Source organism: Tursiops truncatus, chromosome 2 (genome assembly GCF_011762595.2).
Source record: "Tursiops truncatus isolate mTurTru1 chromosome 2, mTurTru1.mat.Y, whole genome shotgun sequence".
In the NCBI taxonomy this organism is placed as follows: domain Eukaryota; kingdom Metazoa; phylum Chordata; class Mammalia; order Artiodactyla; family Delphinidae; genus Tursiops; species Tursiops truncatus.
In genome coordinates this window covers 104167305-104187657 of record NC_047035.1, presented here as the reverse complement: position 1 = coordinate 104187657, position 20353 = coordinate 104167305, and the positions used below count along the sequence as shown (strand labels likewise).

Here is a 20353-nt window from a genome sequence, read left to right as displayed (position 1 = left end):
ACCTCTTCTGAGAGGTGTCTAATCTTTTCAATACAGTATATATCCTTCAGTTCCTTTTCTGTGTGTTTATGTAATATGCAGGTATTTTTAGTTACTACCATTACTTGACAGTTACTTAAAGAATGTACAAATATTATTTTTTAAATTTTGGAGATAATTCAGGAGACTGTAGCTGCTGTGTTTGTGCCAGTGATTTGTAATGTTTTGTGTATTCTCTAAAGTGCTTTACTTGTCGGGATATTTGCTGTCCTTCAGAGGTCCCTTCATTTTCAGTTTTCCACACTTTCACTAGATTATAGAGTAACCTCATTAGAACTTATAATTAGATGTATAATTTTCTCAGCTTACTCATATACTGATATGGATGGAAACTGAGACTTAAAGAGATTGTATCAACTGCTAATTGGTGTCAGAGTCAGATGTAGAAAATTTTCACCTTTACTGCTTTACTCCTTTGTCTATTATTAAGTTCTACAAAGTGCTCCGTTTAAAATTTGCTATGATGTAATATTTTAAAAATCATAGTGCTCACATGTGCATGTTGTTCTCTGTCAAGTCCTCATTAAAAAAAAGTTATTTCTAGTATGTCTGTAGAGACCTCTAGTGGTTGGTTTAAAATTAAGCACCTTCCTTTCAGGCTTGACTTGATTGGTTTCTCTCTCAGGGAGTCGTTGGTGGAGTGACTGGAATAATAACAAAGCCAGTGGAAGGTAGGTTGAGAATGTTTCCTTCCTGTACAGAGTCTGAGGAGTTGATACATGGTAAATTGTTTAATGAGCATAACTTTCCTCAGGATGTGAAGAGTTTAAGTAGTAGACTATGTCTCAGACTTTGGATGCTATTTTTAACAGGGCCATAGTTAGACTAGAGTCCCTTGGACCATCAATAGCAATTGACTCTTTTTTTTTATCCTATTAAAAAAAAGGACATTACTTTATTCAGTACAGTCCCTATCAAAATCGCAGTTAGGTTTTCTGCAGAAATTGACAAGCAGATTCTAAAATTTGTATAGGAATTCTGGGGAACCCCGAATAGCCAAAACAATCTGGAAGAAAAGAAGGAAGTTGGAGGACTTACACTGTCCAATTTGAAAACTTACTATAAAGTTAAAGTAGCCAAGACAGGTGGTGCTGGCATACAGGTACACATATAGATCAATGGAATAGAATTCAGATTCCAGAAATACATCCTTACTTTTATGGTAGATTGATTTTTGACAGGGGTGCCAAGATAATTCCATAGAGAAAAATAGCCTTTTCAACAAATGGTGCTGGGACAACTGAATATAAACATAGAGTTTATAATTGTGACCCAGCAATCCCACTGTTAGGTATATACCCAAGGGAATTAAAAAGCTATGTTTGCTTTAAAAACTTGTACATAAATGTTTATAGAAGCATTATTCATAACAGCCAGAATGTAATAGCAACCCAAATGTCCATCATCTAATGCATGGATAAACAAAATGTGGTATATCCTTACAAATAAGTTATTATGCAGTTATAAAAAGAAATCAAGTATTGATATAAGTACAAGATGGGTGAACCTTGAAAGCATGATTCTAAGTGAAAAAAGTCAGTCACAAAAGACCACATATTGTATGATTCCATTTGTAGGAAATGACCAGAATAGGCCAGTCCATACAGATAGAAAGTACGTTAGTGGTTGCCTAGGTCTGCAGGGTGGGGAGGAAGGAGGTAAATTGCATAGGATTGAGAAGAGGGTTTAGGGGGAAATGATGGGGAATGATTGCTGATAGGTATGGGGTTTCTTTTTGAGATAATAACAGATTTTCTAAAATTGATTATGGTGATAGTTGCACAACTCTGAATATACTATAAAAAACATTTAACTTGTATACTTTAATGGGTGAATTATATAGTATTTGAATTATATTTTAATAAAGTTCTTATATTTTTTTAAAAAGTTCACTGCTTGAAAAATCTCCTGATTGTTGGCCAAAAAAAAAAAAACCCACAATATTTTCTGGTCAGTTCTTAGATCTTCCAGTTATAGGTACTGACTAGACTCCTGGATCAGTAGTTGTAAAATTTGAGTGTGCCTTGGGATTACCTTGGGGACTTGTTAAAGCACAGATTACTGGCTGGGAGTGGGGGCTAATAATTTGCATTTTTAACACACTTTGAAAACTGCTGTTGTATCACATGTTAGGATTAAATTCAACTTCTTTAGAAAGTCAAATTCTAGGAACTTCCTGGGTAAAACAGTTCAGTATTTGACTTAGGCTTTTGTTGAGTTCAAAGTTGCTTATTTTAAAATCTCTATTCTTTCATTGTCTTTGGTTTTATGAAGGTGCCAAAAAGGAAGGAGCTGCTGGATTCTTTAAAGGAATTGGAAAAGGGCTTGTGGGTGCGGTGGCTCGTCCAACTGGTGGAATAATAGATATGGCCAGCAGCACCTTCCAAGGAATCCAGAGGTAATTAAGTGCGCACTGTATGCAAGCCATGTGTCTGTGTGCTAATTGTTGCCAGGAATACATAAGTAGGTTAAATACTCTGCCTGTGCGTGAGGACCTTAAAGTCTAATTGCAAGCTCTGACAGGTTCACAAGGTAGAGTGCCCCCAGAAAGGAGTAAGAAGAGATTTTTTTTATTAGCCAGTTTCTCTTTTATTCAGCAAGTGTTTATTGGTCCCTACTATATGCCAGGCAGTGTGCTAGACACCACAGATACAAAGAGTGGATGGCCTACTCCCTGCCTTTATTATTTTGACATTTTCTTTTCTTTAAGAAAAGGTGGGGATCTTGGAGTCAAACCTACTTGTTTTTTTTGTTTGTTTGTTTGTTTGTTTTAATTAATTTATTTTTGGCTGTGTTGGGTCTTCGTTTCTGTGCGCGGGCTTTCTCTAGTTGCGGCAAGCGGGGGCCACTCTTTATCGCGGTGCGTGGGCCTCTCACTATCGCGGCCTCTCTTGTTGCGGAGCATAATCTCCAGACGTGCAGGCTCAGTAGTTGTGGCTCATGGGCCTAGGTGCTCCGTGGCATGTGGGATCCTCCCAGACCAGGGCTCGAACCCGTGTCCCCTGCATTGGCAGGCAGATTCTCAACCACTGCACCACCAGGGAAGCCCTAAACCTACTTGGTTTTAATACTTGTCACATTATTTTGGGCAAGTTATTTAAAATTACTCTGTTTATCAAATATTGATATACTGTGTTACATAGTACAGTGTTGAATCAACACATATATATTTGTATTATTTTGAAAGTTTCTCACATGTTTTCTTATATGTACTTACTCTGCTGCCTTACACAGGGTGGCAGAATCAACTGAGGAAGTGACCAGGCTCCGTTCCCCTCGCCTGATCCATGAGGACGGCATCATTCGCCCTTATGACAGACAGGAATCTGAGGGCTATGATTTATTTGAGGTATAAATTCTATTCTTCATGGTCATGAGTGAAATTTAATTTTAAAGATTTCTAGGATCAGGATTTCATGGGTGGTTTCTAAAGTTCGTGGTTCATGAACTTCTTTAAAGATGACACAGGGAATGATGGTAGGGTAGAATTTGATTATTTATTTGTTTTATTATATTAGCATAATGTATTAAATGGGAGTAACTCATCATTTTTTTTCTGCACAGGATCAAAGCTTTTTAGTGCAGAAAGGATAATCTTAAAAGAAGTCATAGGCTTTATTACTATTTGTATGTTAGCTCCTTTAGTTTGCATTGTTAACTTTGGTCTCCTACTTTGTAGCTAATTATTGGAATTTCACTGCTTCCTTTTCTCCCAACCAAATTAATTTATTTAGACTATATTGTAAATCTAGATTTATTCAGGTAAACAGAAACTGGAGGAGAGAAAAAAAGATTATGTACAATTTAATCTTTTTAAACCTTAAAAACTTTTTTAAGGATTTTTTTGGCTTTTATTTTAGTTTTAATTTTACTGTATTTAAATAATACACACATATGTAAATTGCTATTCTCCCATGACTAGCTTTCCTCCAAAATAAAATTAGTAATATTTTCCTACTTTGACTTTAAAATAAAATGACTCTTCATTTTTCTTAGACTTTGATTTTTATAGTATGTGATTATATTTTATCTTTCTGCATGCTTCTAACTTTATTTTCTTTCTTTTTCTGCCTACACAGCAAGAACTGGAAATACAGGAGTAAATGTTTTCTATACTACTACTTGATTTCATCCTTAAAAATCAAAACAAACTGTGGTATTAATTGACTGTCCTGATTTATTTAGAGTGAGAGTCCATTAAAATGAAGTTTTCTTTACATTTCTCACCTCTATCTGAACTTTTTATTGTAGTGGCTTGACTACAGATAAAAATTATGATATTCCTGGTAATACTGTACAGGAATAAGAGGTCAATATAAAAGATGAAAGGACATAGGAAATCAACTCTCTTTTACATTTAGTTGGAGGAACACTTTATTGAACTCACAAGTGGATACTTTTACTATCATTTTGAGAATTTCATCTTTTCTTACGGTATTCATGTGCATTTCTGGTAAAGTTGGGGAAAAAAATCAATTCTTATGTTCAGTCTATTATGTGTTCTTTATGTATGTGAACTGAACACAACTGTTCAGTTGGATTATATATTTTTTAAACTATAGTTATCAAAAGAATAAATTGAATCCTTCATATTTAAAACAAGGACTCTTTCAAGAAGAAAGAATGACCTTCAAAGACTAGCCTAAAACTATAGCTGACAGACTTTTCTTGTGCCTGAATAATTGAGGGTTGGCAAAAATGTTGCCTCATGTACAGTTTCTGTGAGAATCAAGCGCAGTAACTAATTCAAGATTCTGTCTTAAATCATCACTAATAATTATTCTTCCTTCTTAGGTAAAAGTAATGATTTTTAGTTTTCCTGGATATATTACAGTCTTAATGAGACTTATGGAAAATCTTATAACTTGTTAAAATTCTTTTCTTTATTGTTTACTTTTTGATTGTTTAGCTCTTTATGTTATTCTTTTCCTCATGATGTCCCTTTTTACAACTGCATGTCAGTAAGCACAAAGCTTCAAGAAACTATTATTTTAGCTAAATATAGTCATCTGATTTAGTAGTTTTTGTTAAGATATGAGAACTGGAAGAAATAGAATGATTGTACATTAAGAACAGGAATTGGTAATTTTCTTCCATGGGTAGCAAGGGTAGGCATGGATAATTAAGAAATTTATGCTGTTTCATCCCTTGCCCACTTTGCTGTAATCAGTTAGTTGGGTACAAAGTATTTGATAATCTAGACTGTGTTTGATACAGAGAAGAAAGGAGACTTCTGTCCTTAAGGGACCTAGTATAACAAAATGTGTAAATATTAAAGAGCACTTGAGGGTAAATTATGTCCTCCTAGTGCTTAGTGTAATGTGGGTACATTCTAAATAATTTATTTGGGAATCTTTTGATTTATCCCATTTTCTTTTTCTCCTGAGTATTGCTCTGTATTCTTTAATTTAATACTGAGCTTTGAAAGTTACTGAATTATATACTATGTTTTCATAGGATATACTCTTTTACTTATCCTCTGTTCTCCTAGGATAATTATCATGACACACACACACACATATATATTTACACACAGACATATATATTTATATATATAGCCAATTTTTATTTAATATTCATCTTGATTCACATAGTTATGATTATATAATATTTTAAATGGTGTTCCTTGATTTTTTGTTTTAATTATATTTTTCCATGTTCTTAGAAATGCTTCATTCTTAATTCTTGCGTTACCGTCTGTTGAGGTAAATTTACCTCGTATATTTGACCATTCCCAGTTCTTGACATTAAAGTTGTTTCTGTTATTTTACTAACAGTAAGAATGCTGTGATAAACATCATTAAACATAATGCTTTTTCATATCTTATATTATTTCCTTAGAATTTACTTGAAAAAATTGAATGGTTTTGCTAAATATTGTAAATTCTTCAAGTTGCATTTTGGGAAGGGAGAGTAAATATTTTATAAACTAATCTGCCACAAAGACTGAATCTCAGAGTGCAGTGGGTTTTAGAAGTGCTGGAAACCAAGTTTCTATAATGTATTATGGTGATAAATATACTTTAAAAGCTTCAGTTTTTTTAAAGTGCAAAGCCTGATAACTAATGAAAATGCATACAAGATGGAAAGTGGGTAGTATTTCTTGTACATTTCATCTCAAATCTAAATATTTTAACATTTAAATTTCAAAGCTGAAAGTAAAAGCACTAAATTGTTATATTCATTTCCCATATTCTCTTTAAAGGAATTAAGGTATAAATGTTAAAAGATTTTAGCTAATTCACACAGGGAAGATGGGAAACAAGTGACTATTAAACTCCACTTCTCTCTGAGACTCATTCCAAGGTTGAGACCCCATTCTCTGGGGATTCATCTTCCTTGTTCATGGCTTTTTGTAATTGTCAAGGAATGACTGGGAACCAAGGATCTTTAAAACAATATGTATTTGAAATAATAATCAAGTGTGCTTTCTCTGCTTGTGATTATTATTGATCATATTCTCCTTTTGATAATATTGATATTGTATTCTTGGTTATAAAATGTTAATATCTTATAGGTATGTTTATGTTTTATATTTTCATATATATTATCTCATCTGATTTTTAATTATTATATATAATGTCAATAATATTTCATTAGCATTAATTATAAAAATAACTTCATTAATTTTAATGTGTGTTGACTAAAGTCACAATAGTTTTGAAGATAGTTAAAAAATAAATGTATTTTAATGCGCTACTATTTATACTTGAATTATTTTATGCTTGTAATTGTCTTTAGTAATAAGTTGTGCCAGCTCTTTGAAATCTTAGAAATTCTTCATGTTTGTATTAAGATTGTAATTAAATTTTCTTTTCTACCAGGAATATAATTCAATACACGCTTGTACTTCTCATGCATGTTTAATGTATAAGACCAAATATTCAAAAATATTAAATATCAGTTATCTTGGAATTTTATTATGTGTATATCTACCTCTCTGTAAATTAGTGGTTCTTAACCTTTGAGAAGGATCACAGACCCCTTTTAAAAATCTGATGAAAAGTATGAACTGTCCTTTGAAAAAAGTTCAGAAATACATTTTCAAAATTTTATATTCTGTTATGGTAGTTCATAGACCTCCCAAAGTCCTTCCGTGGACCCCAGGGTAAAGACCCCTGTAATGTTAATGTCCAGTTTTAGTATAGGTTCATATTAATGAAAATGTCTGATTATTTCTGGTAAATATTTAAAAGCTTCTGAGTTATGCAACAAGATGTATTTTATTAGAAGATCACTTAGTGTTTAATACTTATTTGTCTTTTAAGGCACAGTGAAAGTTAATTTATACTATGAATATTTTTCTAGCTTCACGTGCCAATCTATAGAATTGTGCTTTTGGTTTTAACAATTTTTTCCTAACTGGTACTGTTATTATGATTAGCTAATATAGAGTATTGGAAATACTATTTGGATGCATGTACAACCCAAATCTTGAGTCTACTTTTCTTTTCAGAATCATATCAAAAAGTTAGAAGGAGAGACTTACCAATACCACTGTGTTATTCTGGGAAGGAAGAGGACAAACCTTATGGTTACAAATAGGTATTGACTTCAAGTGACGTTTTTTAAAATGCTGACTATATAGATGATAAGAATTTTGGAGATTAAAATGGCAGAGGATTTAGATAACTATGCTTCAACTGCAAAATGTTCATTGTCATAGAATCACAGAAATACAGATCTGGATAGGTCCTTTGAGGTCATCGACTCTGACCCTCTCATTTTGGAGATGCTGAAACTGAGACTTAGCATGGTTTAGGGGCTTAATCAAGTTATACAACTTCTGAGAGACGGAGTCTAGAATAGACTTTATAAGTGCACCAGTGATGCCTTTATATGTGAATTATAAATCCCGTTATGGAGGGTGAACTCATGAATCACTTTTTCTCACGAGGTTTTATTTTGGATGATTAGCATACCTTTTAAAAGGCTGGTATTATTTCTTTGTGTTCCAGTTTTTTCTAAGTATTTTGGGAGTGGTAGATAATTTTTCCCAATAAAAGAACTTGGAGTAAACTACTAAGTTTATTTTCCTGAGATTTACCTTACATCACTTATTCTAATTATAGATTAATAATTTTCAAAACATTCTAATTTATGTATTTTGTAGGACTAAAGCAAAGCACTTACAGTAGGTAACATCTGCATTAGATTCCTTACTATTGCATTTAAATATATTTAGGTGGCAAGGAGAGAAAGGAAAGCATTAGGGTTCAGGCTTAAACCTACAAGCTGTTTCTAAGAGAGAGTTAACTAGTCTTCTGATTTGCCCATTAATTAAGAAGTAAAATATTCACAAAACAATCTAAAAAGTAGTTTTTATGCTTTTTATGTAATTCAGCACTAAGCAGTGGAAATCAGTGGGGGGTTTTTTGTTTTCTTTTTTTTTTTGGTAATATGTAATACTTTAGTGCTTGTTTGATTCAGGCATTTGGTAGGAATATTAATGTGTACATTATACATCTGTTTTTTCTTCAGATAAATTGAAAAATCATAGTAATTTGAAATCTAATCCCTTATAGAGCTTTTCAGGAGGCAATTAGAAAAATAATATTCCTGACCAATGCAATGACAGTCTCCCTTAGATATGAGTGGGTAGCCTTAAGAGACCAGGGTTGGGTGACTGAATATGGAAGAGAAGGGAATACAAGATGACTTTGCTGTTTTGGCCTGAGTACCATTTACAGTAATTTGAGGGAAACGATGATGATTTTGTTTCTGTTTTGAGCTTAATGAGTTTGACATAGCTTTGAGATATCAAAGTAGAGGTGCCTCAGTAGTCAGGGAGACATATAGATGCAGGTTATACCTGGAATAGGTATACAGATAATTGGAGTTTGGGTAAAGATCTGGAGTTGAGATCTAAGAAACCATCCTGAGAGAATATGTTAAACAGAAGAAGACCAAGATTTGCACTCTGGCAAACATGGTGCAGGAGGAAGAAAGTGAAGGAGATTGAAGGTGGCATGGTGGCAGGAGAACAATAATATTGTTCAAGAGTACGATGGTCAAGAGTAGAGTTTTAAGACAATCAGAATGGTGAATTGTGTTTGATGCAGTGATTTGTAATAGCTATCTTTAACTCAGCTCCATCATCTGATTCTCTACTAGGCAGGAGGTGGGGGGTGGAGTCCACTTCCTAGAGACTGTTTGGAATGTGTAGGGGTGTTGGAAGTTGTTGCAATGATTAGAGGCCCTGCAGGCGCTTAGTAGCCTGGGGCCAGGGTTGCTGTACTTCCTACAGTGCACAACACAGTCCCGCAATTTCAGTAGCACCTGTGCTGAAAAATACAGTGCCAGGGGTCTGTATCAGTCCTCACCCCATTGGTCACCAAGTTCATTCAACTCTACCTTATAAACATCTAGAATCTAGCTCTTCCTCTCACAGCCAAAGTCAAAATTTCTTGAAAGCCTCCCCCACCCCCCGACCCCTGCAGAAAAAACCAAAAAACAAAAATCCTTCAAGATCTGGCTCTAAGCTAATTTTCTCACCTCTGTATATATCCAGTAGTCCAGCTACAGACCTCCACATTCCTCAGATAAATCTTCCCTTTTTTTTTTAAGAAATATATTTTAAACATTTTTTAAATTAATTAATTTTATTTATTTGTTTTTGGCTGCATTGGGTCTTCGTTGCTGCACGCAGGCTTTCTCTACTTGTGGCGAGCAGGGGCTACTTTTCATTGTGGTGCGTGGGCTTCTCATTGCGGTGGCTTCTCTTGTTGTGGAGCACGGACTCTAAGCACGCAGGTTCAGTAGTTGTGGCTCACGCACTCTGGAGCGCAGGCTCAGTAGTTGTGGTGCATGGGCTTAGATGCTCCACGGCATGTGGGATCTTCCCAGACCAGGACTCAAACCCATGTCCCCTGCATTGGCAGGCGGATTCTTAACCACTGTGCCACCAAGGAAGTCCCAGATCTTCCCTGTTTTGTACTCCTATATACGTTAATGCACTGTTTCCTTTGTCTAGAGTATAATTTCCCTTTCCTACCTAGAGAACTTCTTCCTTTCAAGAATCAGCTCTTAACACTACCTACTTTGTCACCACAGTCAGTCCCTCTCTCCCGTGTGCCAAAGGAATTTCCTACACACTCTGCTATTGTTCTTATCTAACTGTGCTGTAGCATTTATTTGCAGGTTTATTTCCCCTTATAGCCTATGGGTACCTCTCAAGCGGAAACCTTGTCTTCTTTGTTTCTCCAGCACCATACACATTTGTAGAATGAACAGTTCTACTTTCCTAGTTTTGCTTTCTGTAATAGAAACTTTAGAATCAAGTATAGTTACATGAGTAACAAATCTGAATCACACACTGGGAAATCAATGTGGATGCCCTTTAAGGATTCTGTGAATTTTTTTTTAATTGCTTTTGAGTAAAATGGGATACTCACTCTGTGATATAGTACATCAGTATTAAAGTGTTCAAACCTGATATTTATTAGTAGGCCTAACGTGAATCTTTGCTGACATTTGAGGTTTGTGACATTTCTTTCTTGATTAAAAGGCATATGTGATTGACAGTAAAAAGCAATTAATAATTTTCCAAGTAAAACATTTCAGGGGCTTCTGCCTTTATTGCTTCCCAGATGAGAGTATAGTCTGTTCCTTATGTGTTTTAAAGAGCATGATTTCAGTTTTCTGTTCAGTTAAAAAAAATTAAAAAAAGACACTTTTCTGAATTTTGCAAGATTGGCAGAAGGGGAATTTTTGAAGGTCTGCTTTGTTACTTGTGCCATGTTTGCTCTTTATTTGACAGTTACCCTTTTTTTTTTTTAATGTGGAGCATACATTTTTTAGTGTGCCAGGTTATAATGCTTACTGAGCAAGTAATACTGTCCAGCAGAGTGAAATATTAGAGTAATTAACTGTCTTTATCACTACCTATGTGTTTTTGTTTCCTTTTGCAAAATAGACGAGTGTTGTGTATAAAGGAAGTTGAAATCCTAGGCCATGTGTCTGTAGATTGGCAATATCCATTTGAAGATTTTGTACAGTCTCCTATTGTTGATGGAAATCTACTCAAAATTTCAGTTGAGGTAAGAAAACATGAATTACACCTTTAGAACCAGGAGTTTGTTAAATGAATGGAAACCAGTGCTTTCTGACTCTGTTTTATAGTTAACTGAATAAAATGTTTGAAGTATTATTATTATTATATGCTGAAAAGTAAGGAAAGCTGTATTTGTGTTCTGTACTTTAGTTTCTGACAGTCCTTGATTGCATTGAGTGAAATATTAAATTTGTTCACTGAAAGAATTAGGTTACTTTTTGGTAGAATAAAGCATTATTGAGTAGAAGGGTTTTTTTTTAACTTCATATGGATACTATTTTGCTATAATCTTAAATACTTCTGGAAAGATTCCCCATTTTAGGCTTTTAGGAGATTATTATAAATATTATGTCTAAAACACTCACATTTAATAATATCTGACATTTATAGAAGGCTAATGCATTTTAATTATGTAATAATGCTTTCATGTCTTTCCTCTACATTTTCTATGGAAAAACTTTTTAATTATATAGCAAGTAATTACCAAAAATGATGCCCCATCTTTTGCTTGGTTCGTAGACTCACTTTACTTTGAAATGTATAATTTTTATTATATATGATATAAACTTATTTTCACCCCTTTAAAAAAAACTAGAAATTACTATTCCAAAGATGGTAATTTCTATATTTTTTCCTAAACAATAATTTTTTATTGTTTAGGATATTTCCTAAACAATATCTCTATTCCTGAAACTATCTGAAAAATGTTTATCATAAAATTCAGTAGTTAGAGATATAAGTAATATTATCCTTTAATTTACTTTCTTTTCATACAACTTTACAAGTAAAAGAAACTACCATGAAACCATTCCATTTTGTATTTCAGCCTTACCTCATTGTAGAGTTTCAAAATTGAAATGCCTTGGTATATGAAACATAGTTTTTAGACTAGGAAAGATTGTGTCACTATGCATGTATATTACAGTTTCCTCAGTTATCACTTTTCTTTCACATCAGTGGTGAGAATTGACTCAGTGTGTTTTACATTATATAAGAATTTTATCTATCGGCCAAGAAAATGAAGGAAGGGTTTTTTGATTTGTCAGATGTGATGAGTTACCAAGTGGTATTTCTGTAGGCTATTTATCATTGCCTGCAGAAAGCCATCATTTTATGCAGATAGATATATACTCATCCAATTTCATAAATTCTAACAACTCACATATGGAACCACTATCCTTGTACCAAAATGATTTATTTCTTATCATACCGAATATGTGTATTTGGTTAGTCTAGTGATTATAAAATAGAGTTGACATTTAAACACTCAGTTAAAGGTTATGATTTTTTTTCTTCCCCATAATAATTTCTTTCCTGTCATTGTTTGTTTTGAAACAGAAACAAGGTCTGTTCCAAAAAAGAGACAGTGCCAATCAAGGCTGTGTCCAGAAAATTTACCTGCAGGATACCACCACAGCAGAGGTAAACGATTTATATTAAAGAATGCCCTCTCAGTGTTTTCACTGCAAGTTGAAATAAAATGTTATAATTAACAATACTTATTACTTTTCCCAAAAGATCTACTAGTTATAGCTTTGGATGGGTATATATGCTTAAAATAATATGTTGTGGGCTTAACAGGGCAGAAGGGTCTTAGCATGACATGTATTAACTGTGTATTCTTGTCTTTGGACCTGTGTGGAGAGCTCATACCCTTGGTTTTGTCCCTTTCTCCTCCACCATGTGAGCCTGTACTTGTCTTTACCATTCATGGTAAATATTTTGTTTTCCAGAGAGCATGTCGTGCCATTGAGGATGCATGGTCAATGAGACAACAGCAAAAATTGATGAAGCAATCATCACTGAAACTTCTCAGGCCCCAAATACCATCTTAATCACAGATCCCAGGGGGCTGCAGCTGGGAGAAAAACCAATCACAGTCTTGTCTGTAAACCACTCTTCTTCAAGGAAGCCTTTAGTTTTGGAGTTTTTTTCTAGAGTAGTTAGTTTTGGATTTTCCATTTTTCCCCCTTAGTTTTGGCTCTAATTTTGTAGCTGTGTGTATGATAGTAGTCCACTTCTACACTGCCACCTGGATGGGTCAGACCCTTAAAGAAATATCACTTTAAACTCAGAGTGAAATTTCCATTAAAATTGTGAAACAAAGGGTAATAGCTTGTTTTTAATTAAAGTCCATACTGAAAAATAAGAAAGGAGCTTAGAATGACTAGTGTTCTGTGAGAGCTTTTATGGACAAGTCTTTGAACAAATGTTGTATATTTTGTTCAATAATTGAACTGATACAACATTTTTGGTAAACCAGGTGATTGACTTAAGAAAAACCACTAAAGGGAGACATGACATGTTTCCTATTTTCTTTTCATGAAAGCATTATTTTCTCCTAATAAAAACACGTTTTGATTTGGCGCTTATTTTTCCTCCTTGCACTGTAATATAAAGACAAATGGAAAATCAAACCTTAAAATATCTATACTCTGTTCTCTGGAAGTTTTGGAAATTATTTACATGCTGTTTCGAGATGAACTTATATGGCATGATCAATGTGCTGATGCATGAAAATATTGCACTTTAAGTTTTTCAAGAGTCAGAAACATGAAAAAAATGAATATTTTTATATTTCTAGAACTTGTATTTTATAAGTTGAAAGATTTTTAAGGGCATCATAATTAACACTTAATTTTAATGCATATGTAGAAATGTATTTTAAATACTTAGTAGGAATAATGAAAGAGCTCTAGCTGCTTTATATATAAATAAAGTAAGGCATCTAACAACACTGAGGAAAATCATTGGTAGTATCCTTTGAGTGAGCAGGCCTGTAAGAATCAGCTCCATACACTCTCATTTTTGTTCTTTCTGCATCCCATTTGTGCTGGTCAGAGATGCACTGCCTATTAAAGCTTTTTAAAAAATGCTCAAAAGTACTTAATTTCCTTGGATGAATCTTTAAATTTGCTCATGGTTTTTAACATGGCATTTACTTCAAATCACTGAATTAATGATGAAATGAAGTTGTGCACAAACTTGGTTTGCTCTGTTTTTGCTGATATGTGTGGTAATGTTTCTACTATCCTTATTCTTGTTTTTTAAGACTGCCCTTACAACTTTAAAAAATTTTCCTAGTTATAAATTTACAGTAGACTCCAAAACAAAGGGTATAATAACTAATGCCCTAAATATTTGATATGTTATGGTGGTCTTTGCCTTTTTCACCATCACTTTTTTTTTCTGTCAAGGAAAGTATTACATTCAAAACTTCTAGCTTTGAGCAGAATTTCTGTTAATTGCACTTTATTCAAGTGTACTAATATTTTGTGCCTTTTAAAACTGACTTAATCAGGAATTTGAGGTATCTGATTATATTTTTCATATGAATCACAGCTATTGACAATATCCTAAATATTTAAGTAATTATATTGTACTGATGGCATGTACAAAACATTGAACTAAGAAAAAGTAATTTATAGAAACCCATAAATTCATCATCTCAGTTGGCTCAGAAATAAAATTCCAAATATTTGTACCATTTTTACTTGATTTAATCCCCTGGGACAGAAGTAATTCATTAACAAAGTGTAATAATGTCTATTGTGTTTTTTTAAATGCTTTGAGAGTCAACTGCTTGCATATGAGAGAAATAAAACATTTGGTGCGTTGTTTACAGGTGTGAAAACTTTGTGGGTTTATGTTACATACTCAATAATACTTGCTTTTACTTTTTGTGAGAACTTAGTTTAATAGTTACAGAGAGCTTTTTAAAAAAATTTTTATTGAAGTATAGTTGATTTACAATGTTGTGTTAATTTCTGCTGTACATCAGAGTGACTCTGTTATACATATATATGTATGTATGTATATATATTCTTTTTCGTATTCTTTTCCACTATGGTTTGTCACAGGATATCGAATTTAGTTCCCAAGAGCTTCAAAAGATACTAGGCAGGGGCTTCCCTGGTGGCGCAGTGGTTAAGAATCCTCCTGCCAATGCAGGGGACACTGGTTCAATCCCTGGTCCAGGAAGATTCCACATGCCACAGAGCAACTAAGCCCGTGTGCCACAGCTACTGAGCCTGCGCTCTAGAGCCCGCGAGCCACAACTACTGAGCCCGCGTGCCACAACTAATGGAGCCTGTGTGCCTAGAGCCCGTGCTCTGCAACAAGAGAAGCCACCACAATGAGAAGCCTGTGCACCATAGTGAAGAGTAGCCCCCTGCTCACGCACAACTAGAGAAAGCCTGCACACAGCAATGAAGACCCAACGCAGCCAAAATTAATTAAAAAAAAAAAAAAAAAGATGCTAGGCAGGAAAAGGTTTTTCCTGGGGGTGTGGAGCCCCTTTACCACACTGGAGACCAGTGGCACAGATCTTCAATACTGAGAGAATACAGAGAACAGATGTGACCAGCTGCCACACTTTGAATTTGTGGCCCCACTTGCCATGTCTTCCATGCTTTCTGTCAGTCGCTGACTGTGGGTGGCAAGGATGCTGGGCAGGCCCACCCCTGGGAGACAGGGAGCTCCTCTGACAGCCGACTTCGGCTTGAAGACTCCTCAGTGGCCTTGCAGAACCTTTCTTAGACTGCACGGCAGTTTGGGGGGCTTCCACCCCATCTGTCTCTGTCTCTCCGTTTTTTTGTCTCCCGTCCTCCACCTCCTCCCACTGGGAACTCAGACTACAAGTCTGAAGGCTTTCCCGGTACTGGGTTATCCACTAGGAAGAATAGCCTGAGGAATATAGCAAAACAGGGGCATCAAAATGTAAAAAAGCACAAAGATTCAAAGACTCATAAGAAAAATCTGATCTAGGATGGATTTCTTTACACGTGTTTCATGATTTAGTATTGTTTTTATTTTGAATTATGTATAAGGGAGATGACTATCACCCTTTTGGCGCTGTGGGCCTCTAAATGTATTGATGTGGTGTTGTCTGGACATCTGTATTTTTCACAGTGGTTTCTGTATATTTCTAAGGTACACCTGGGACCCAAAAGTTAATGCTCTGGATTTAAAGTAATCAAACTCTTGAAGAGCTCTGCAGTTAAATTACAGAATTGCAATTACTGCCAGAGCTAGAAGAACCATCTTTTTACTGGGGAGAAAACCAAAGATTTTTAAGGGATAGGAGATTACTCATATCAAAATCATCTATCCTTGAGGCACAAGCCCTTTTGTTTGAGAATCCCTGTGAGAATGACGACTAATACTGATGAAAGAGGATTCTATGCTATGTGTGTATTGACTCTGAAAAGAAATTGAGACTCCCTGGAACAGAGGGAGCCCATTTTTCTCAGTAATTGTGCCTATAGTAGAAATTTAGGCTTATCGTTCTTGAATTTATGCTTCCATTACAAGGCTGTATCATTCAAATACTCAACATTGAGCATCTCTTTGCACTGAAAAAGCCTTCGGAAAAACTTTTTGTTTGTTTTGTTTTTGTATACTGCAGACCCTCTGTCCCTAACAAAATTCAAAAATTGAAAAAGCCCTGAAAGCCAAAAGGTTTTTTGTAAGTTTGCGACAGCAACATTTGACAGCAAAATCTGAACTGAACGGACATGAGGCTATTTGTGGTCTTTATTCTATTTGTGTAAATGAGTTTGGCTGTAGCAAAATTAATGTATTTGATTATGAGGTGCTGCTCCAGACTTCACTGGAGGGGTACAAGCTATGTGGTATATGAACCGTATTGCCTTTCTAAAATTTGAAAAATTCTGTATTGTGAAACACATCTGGTCCCAGGAGTTAGATAAGAAATTGTAAATCTGTATAACCTTAAAATTATCAGTTTATTAAAGCTGCTTCCCGAATTTTGGAAATGTCATAAACTGTAGGAGAAGCCATGAGGAACAACAGGATTTTCTTCCCTCTTCAGATCGTATCAATGTTTCATTTTAGTTATGCTGGCAAATTGTTTTGATAAAGCATTCAAAGTAATTGGCATCGACATGTAGGAGGCTGAAATGTTGCCATATGATGGTGCTTCATAAAGATTCATGACAACTCTGGAGAAAAAAAGACAGAAGAACATAGTCATGATTTCTATCCCCTAGTGTATTAATTAAGTAAATATCTGGTGGATGAAAAGTTTTTAGAATTGACCTCTAGTGTGAAAATAATTAGAATGGTAATGAAATAGGCCATAATATGATCCTCTAGGTTGATAGTATCCACTAAGATAATAGTGAGCACTTTACAAAGAAGATTTAATTCTTTAGGAGTATTTTTATCTGGAAGAATGACCAAGTGACTTCTCCAGAGATTGACCATAATGCTTAAATTTCCCCAGTTGTGGTTTAAGTTCCATGATAAATAATATTCATCAAAAAAAGACTTCAGATCTTGGTCTTTGGGTTTTATTATTTGTTTTTGTAGAAAACATTTACCTTATAATATTAGTTTTTCTGTCACACAAACTGCTTTCCTCTTTTGTCATCTTCTAAGCCTTCCTTCTTTATACATTATTTTATCTTTTTAATGGCACCTCTCTGGATATTATTGAATTCTCTTTATTAAGTATCAATAGATATTATACCAGTGACTGGCACACTGCAGCCCATGGACCAAATAATCTGGTGTTTTTTTTGTTTTTTGTTTTTTTGTTTTGGCCGTGCCCTGCGCGTCGTGTGGGATCTTAGTTCTTCGACCAGGAATTGAACCTGTGCCCCCTAGAGTGGAAGCATGGAGTCTTAACCACTGGACTGCCAGGGAAGTCCCCAAATAATCTGTTCTTGTAAGTAAAGTTTTATTGGAACACATTAGTAATGCTGTTGCATTGGTAATTCATTTGCATTGGTAATGCTGTTCCCACACTACAATGGCAGAAATGGGTAGTTGTGACAGAGACAATATGACCAGCAAAACTTAAAATATTTACTCTCTGAACCTTTACAGAAGAATATCAACCTCTACATTATACTATCAATATAAAATTAATCTTAGAGATGGGACAGAAACAAGACACTAAATAATTTACCCAAAATCCTATGGTGAGATAGAAGCAGAAATTAGGATTCATCACCTACCAGCTTCTCTTTCTTATCTCCACCTCTTCCCCTTCTTTCTTAGAAATGAGGATACTTGTGTCAATATTGAATGAACATGACTGATGTTGGCTTCTTGGATTTCTTTTAGAACCTTATACCCTTATCCCAAATTTATCTATGTATTTTCGCCTACTCTGTTTTAGGTCTAACAGTGACACAAGCACTTCCCATAGTAGCACTTGAAATCTAAACTGGCCCTTTGTCTGAATTTTTTTTTTCTTTAGAGAATTCTTACGTATGATCTAATTTTTTTTTTTTTTTTTTTGGCTGTGTTGGGTCTTCGTTGCTGCGTGTGGGCTTTCTCTAGTTGCGGCTAGCGGGGGCTACTCTTTGTTGTGGTGCGCAGGCTTCTCATTGCAGTGGCCTCTCTTGTTGTGGCTCACAGGCTCTAGAGCGCAGGCTCAGTAGTTGTGGCGCACGGGCTTAGTTGCTCCGCGGCATGTGGGATCTTCCCGGACCAGGGCTGAAACCTGTGTCCCCTGCATTGGCAGGTGGATTCTAACCACTGTGCCACCAGGGAACCCCTGATCTGATATTACTGTGACAGTTTACTAGAAAATAGAGCTTTTGAGGTGTAAACATCAAGAAATAATTTTGGCTAGGACCTAAAACTTGTCTCTATTTCTAATGCGTGGTCAGAACGAAGAATCAAATACTTGATTATGGTGTTATACCATAATCAAGCCATTAGAAAATTCTGTTGTTAGAGGCATGAAAAAAATGCCCAAGATGCATACTGTATCCCAACTAGCTAGGGGCTCACTGGAGGAAGTTACATGTTTTTAAGCATAGTAGGTCATATTAAAGAGTAATAATGTAACATGAGCAGGTGTTCAAAGATTGCAATTTGGGTGGAAAATATAACATTTTAGATTCACCAGAGGATGGTGCTGCAAATGAGATAAGCAAGCACTTACTGATGGTTTAGATTAAGAAGCACACCTGAACAGGACATATCTCCCTTCCCTGCAGAGCTCTTTTGGAGATTCTTAACCTACTTTGATACTTCTGATCAAATCTTCCTTACTTCATTCAATTCACAGTGATTCACACTTACAGAAGTAGTGGGGGGGGGGGGAGGAGGGCATGAATTAGAGTATTAACAGAGTTAACTTTTTCATTAAAGATTTCCTGGACTCTGCAGTGATTGGAATATCAGTAGCTGTGTAATGGAAGTAGTAGATTTTTTTTTTTTCTTTAAGCCAAGATAAGGGAGTCATACTCCTGAGAGATTCTGGAATAGTTAAAGGTCTGTGTGACATTTTAATATATCTGGAATTATTGACCGGAAATACATTGCAGGAAATAACTGCTTGCCCATGTAAAAGATTCCTTTGGTTAAAGTTTAGAGACCTAGAAAATGCTCCTTCGGAGCTGACCCCAAACGAACAGAGTGGAAATTTTGCATGACTATTATGACAGTCTAGGTGGTGAATGGATACTATTGAAAACATTGTTTTGTAAGGGCCATAAAGACTGATTACCCATGACTTAGGCTGGTGAATAAGAATATATTGCCTGTTCTATTTAAAACTAATGACTCAATCAATTAATGTTAAATTATAATGTGGCTCTTTTAGAAACACCAATAATGCTTTTATGTCAAGTGGATTCATTTTTAATTAGTACTATCACTCTTTTTGGAGAAAATAATTCCCTTGGGGGCCTTTGTTTTAGTTGTACTTCAGTTCATAGACTGATAATAGTCCATGGTTGGAAGGTCCTTATATTAAGCATAGATCTGTTTTCCTGTGGCTGCCATCCTTTGAACTCAGTCCCAATCCTTGGGGCCATTAGAGTAAGAATGACTTTTTATACAGATGAAGTCCAGTTATAACTGCTCTTTCCTCTGCTGGCTGATGTCCTTCTCATGGGATGAATTCCCCCCAGCATTACACATGTATTCCTAGTTCAGAGAGAAGAAATACAGGTTTTGTTTTACATGACGGAATGTTTTATTAAACTCTGAGAACTTTTATTTTTACAGCTGAAGACTTGAAAACCATTTACTCCCTTTAGTCCCACATAATAGGTGAAAACCTTCAACTATGTAAATTACAAATTAAAGACCTAATTCTAGCTGTAAATCCAATGGCTTTAAATTCTGAGCCTACCTAGTAACTGTTTATATTGTAAGAGTAGTTGGAAGTCCCTTTAGTCACAGATATTTTAAGCCTTTCATGATGGAATCATAGAATCTTTAGGAAATTATATATTACCATCTTCTTGACCTTGGATAAAACCACCCATCCTTTAG

General features: G+C 35.0%; 1 protein-coding gene across 3 annotated transcripts in view; it reads left to right on the top strand.

Annotated features, from left to right (window-relative positions):
* The window catches only part of VPS13C (vacuolar protein sorting 13 homolog C), a 174702-nt gene extending 159990 nt beyond the window's left edge, over positions 1-14712 (top strand). The window contains exons 77-83 of one of the 3 annotated variants that reach the window (XM_019947640.3): positions 665-710; positions 2314-2437; positions 3274-3388; positions 7496-7584; positions 10955-11078; positions 12431-12514; positions 12826-14712. In XM_019947640.3, coding sequence (XP_019803199.2) covers positions 665-710; positions 2314-2437; positions 3274-3388; positions 7496-7584; positions 10955-11078; positions 12431-12514; positions 12826-12927 — 684 coding nt within the window. In that variant the 3' untranslated portion in view covers positions 12928-14712. Of the gene's footprint in view, positions 1-637; positions 711-2313; positions 2438-3273; positions 3389-7495; positions 7585-10954; positions 11079-12430; positions 12515-12825 lie in introns of those variants that run through there. The other 2 variants (XR_004525195.2, XM_073801104.1) reach the window with 2 other exon arrangements.
* Positions 14713-20353: the final 5641 nt, after the last annotated feature.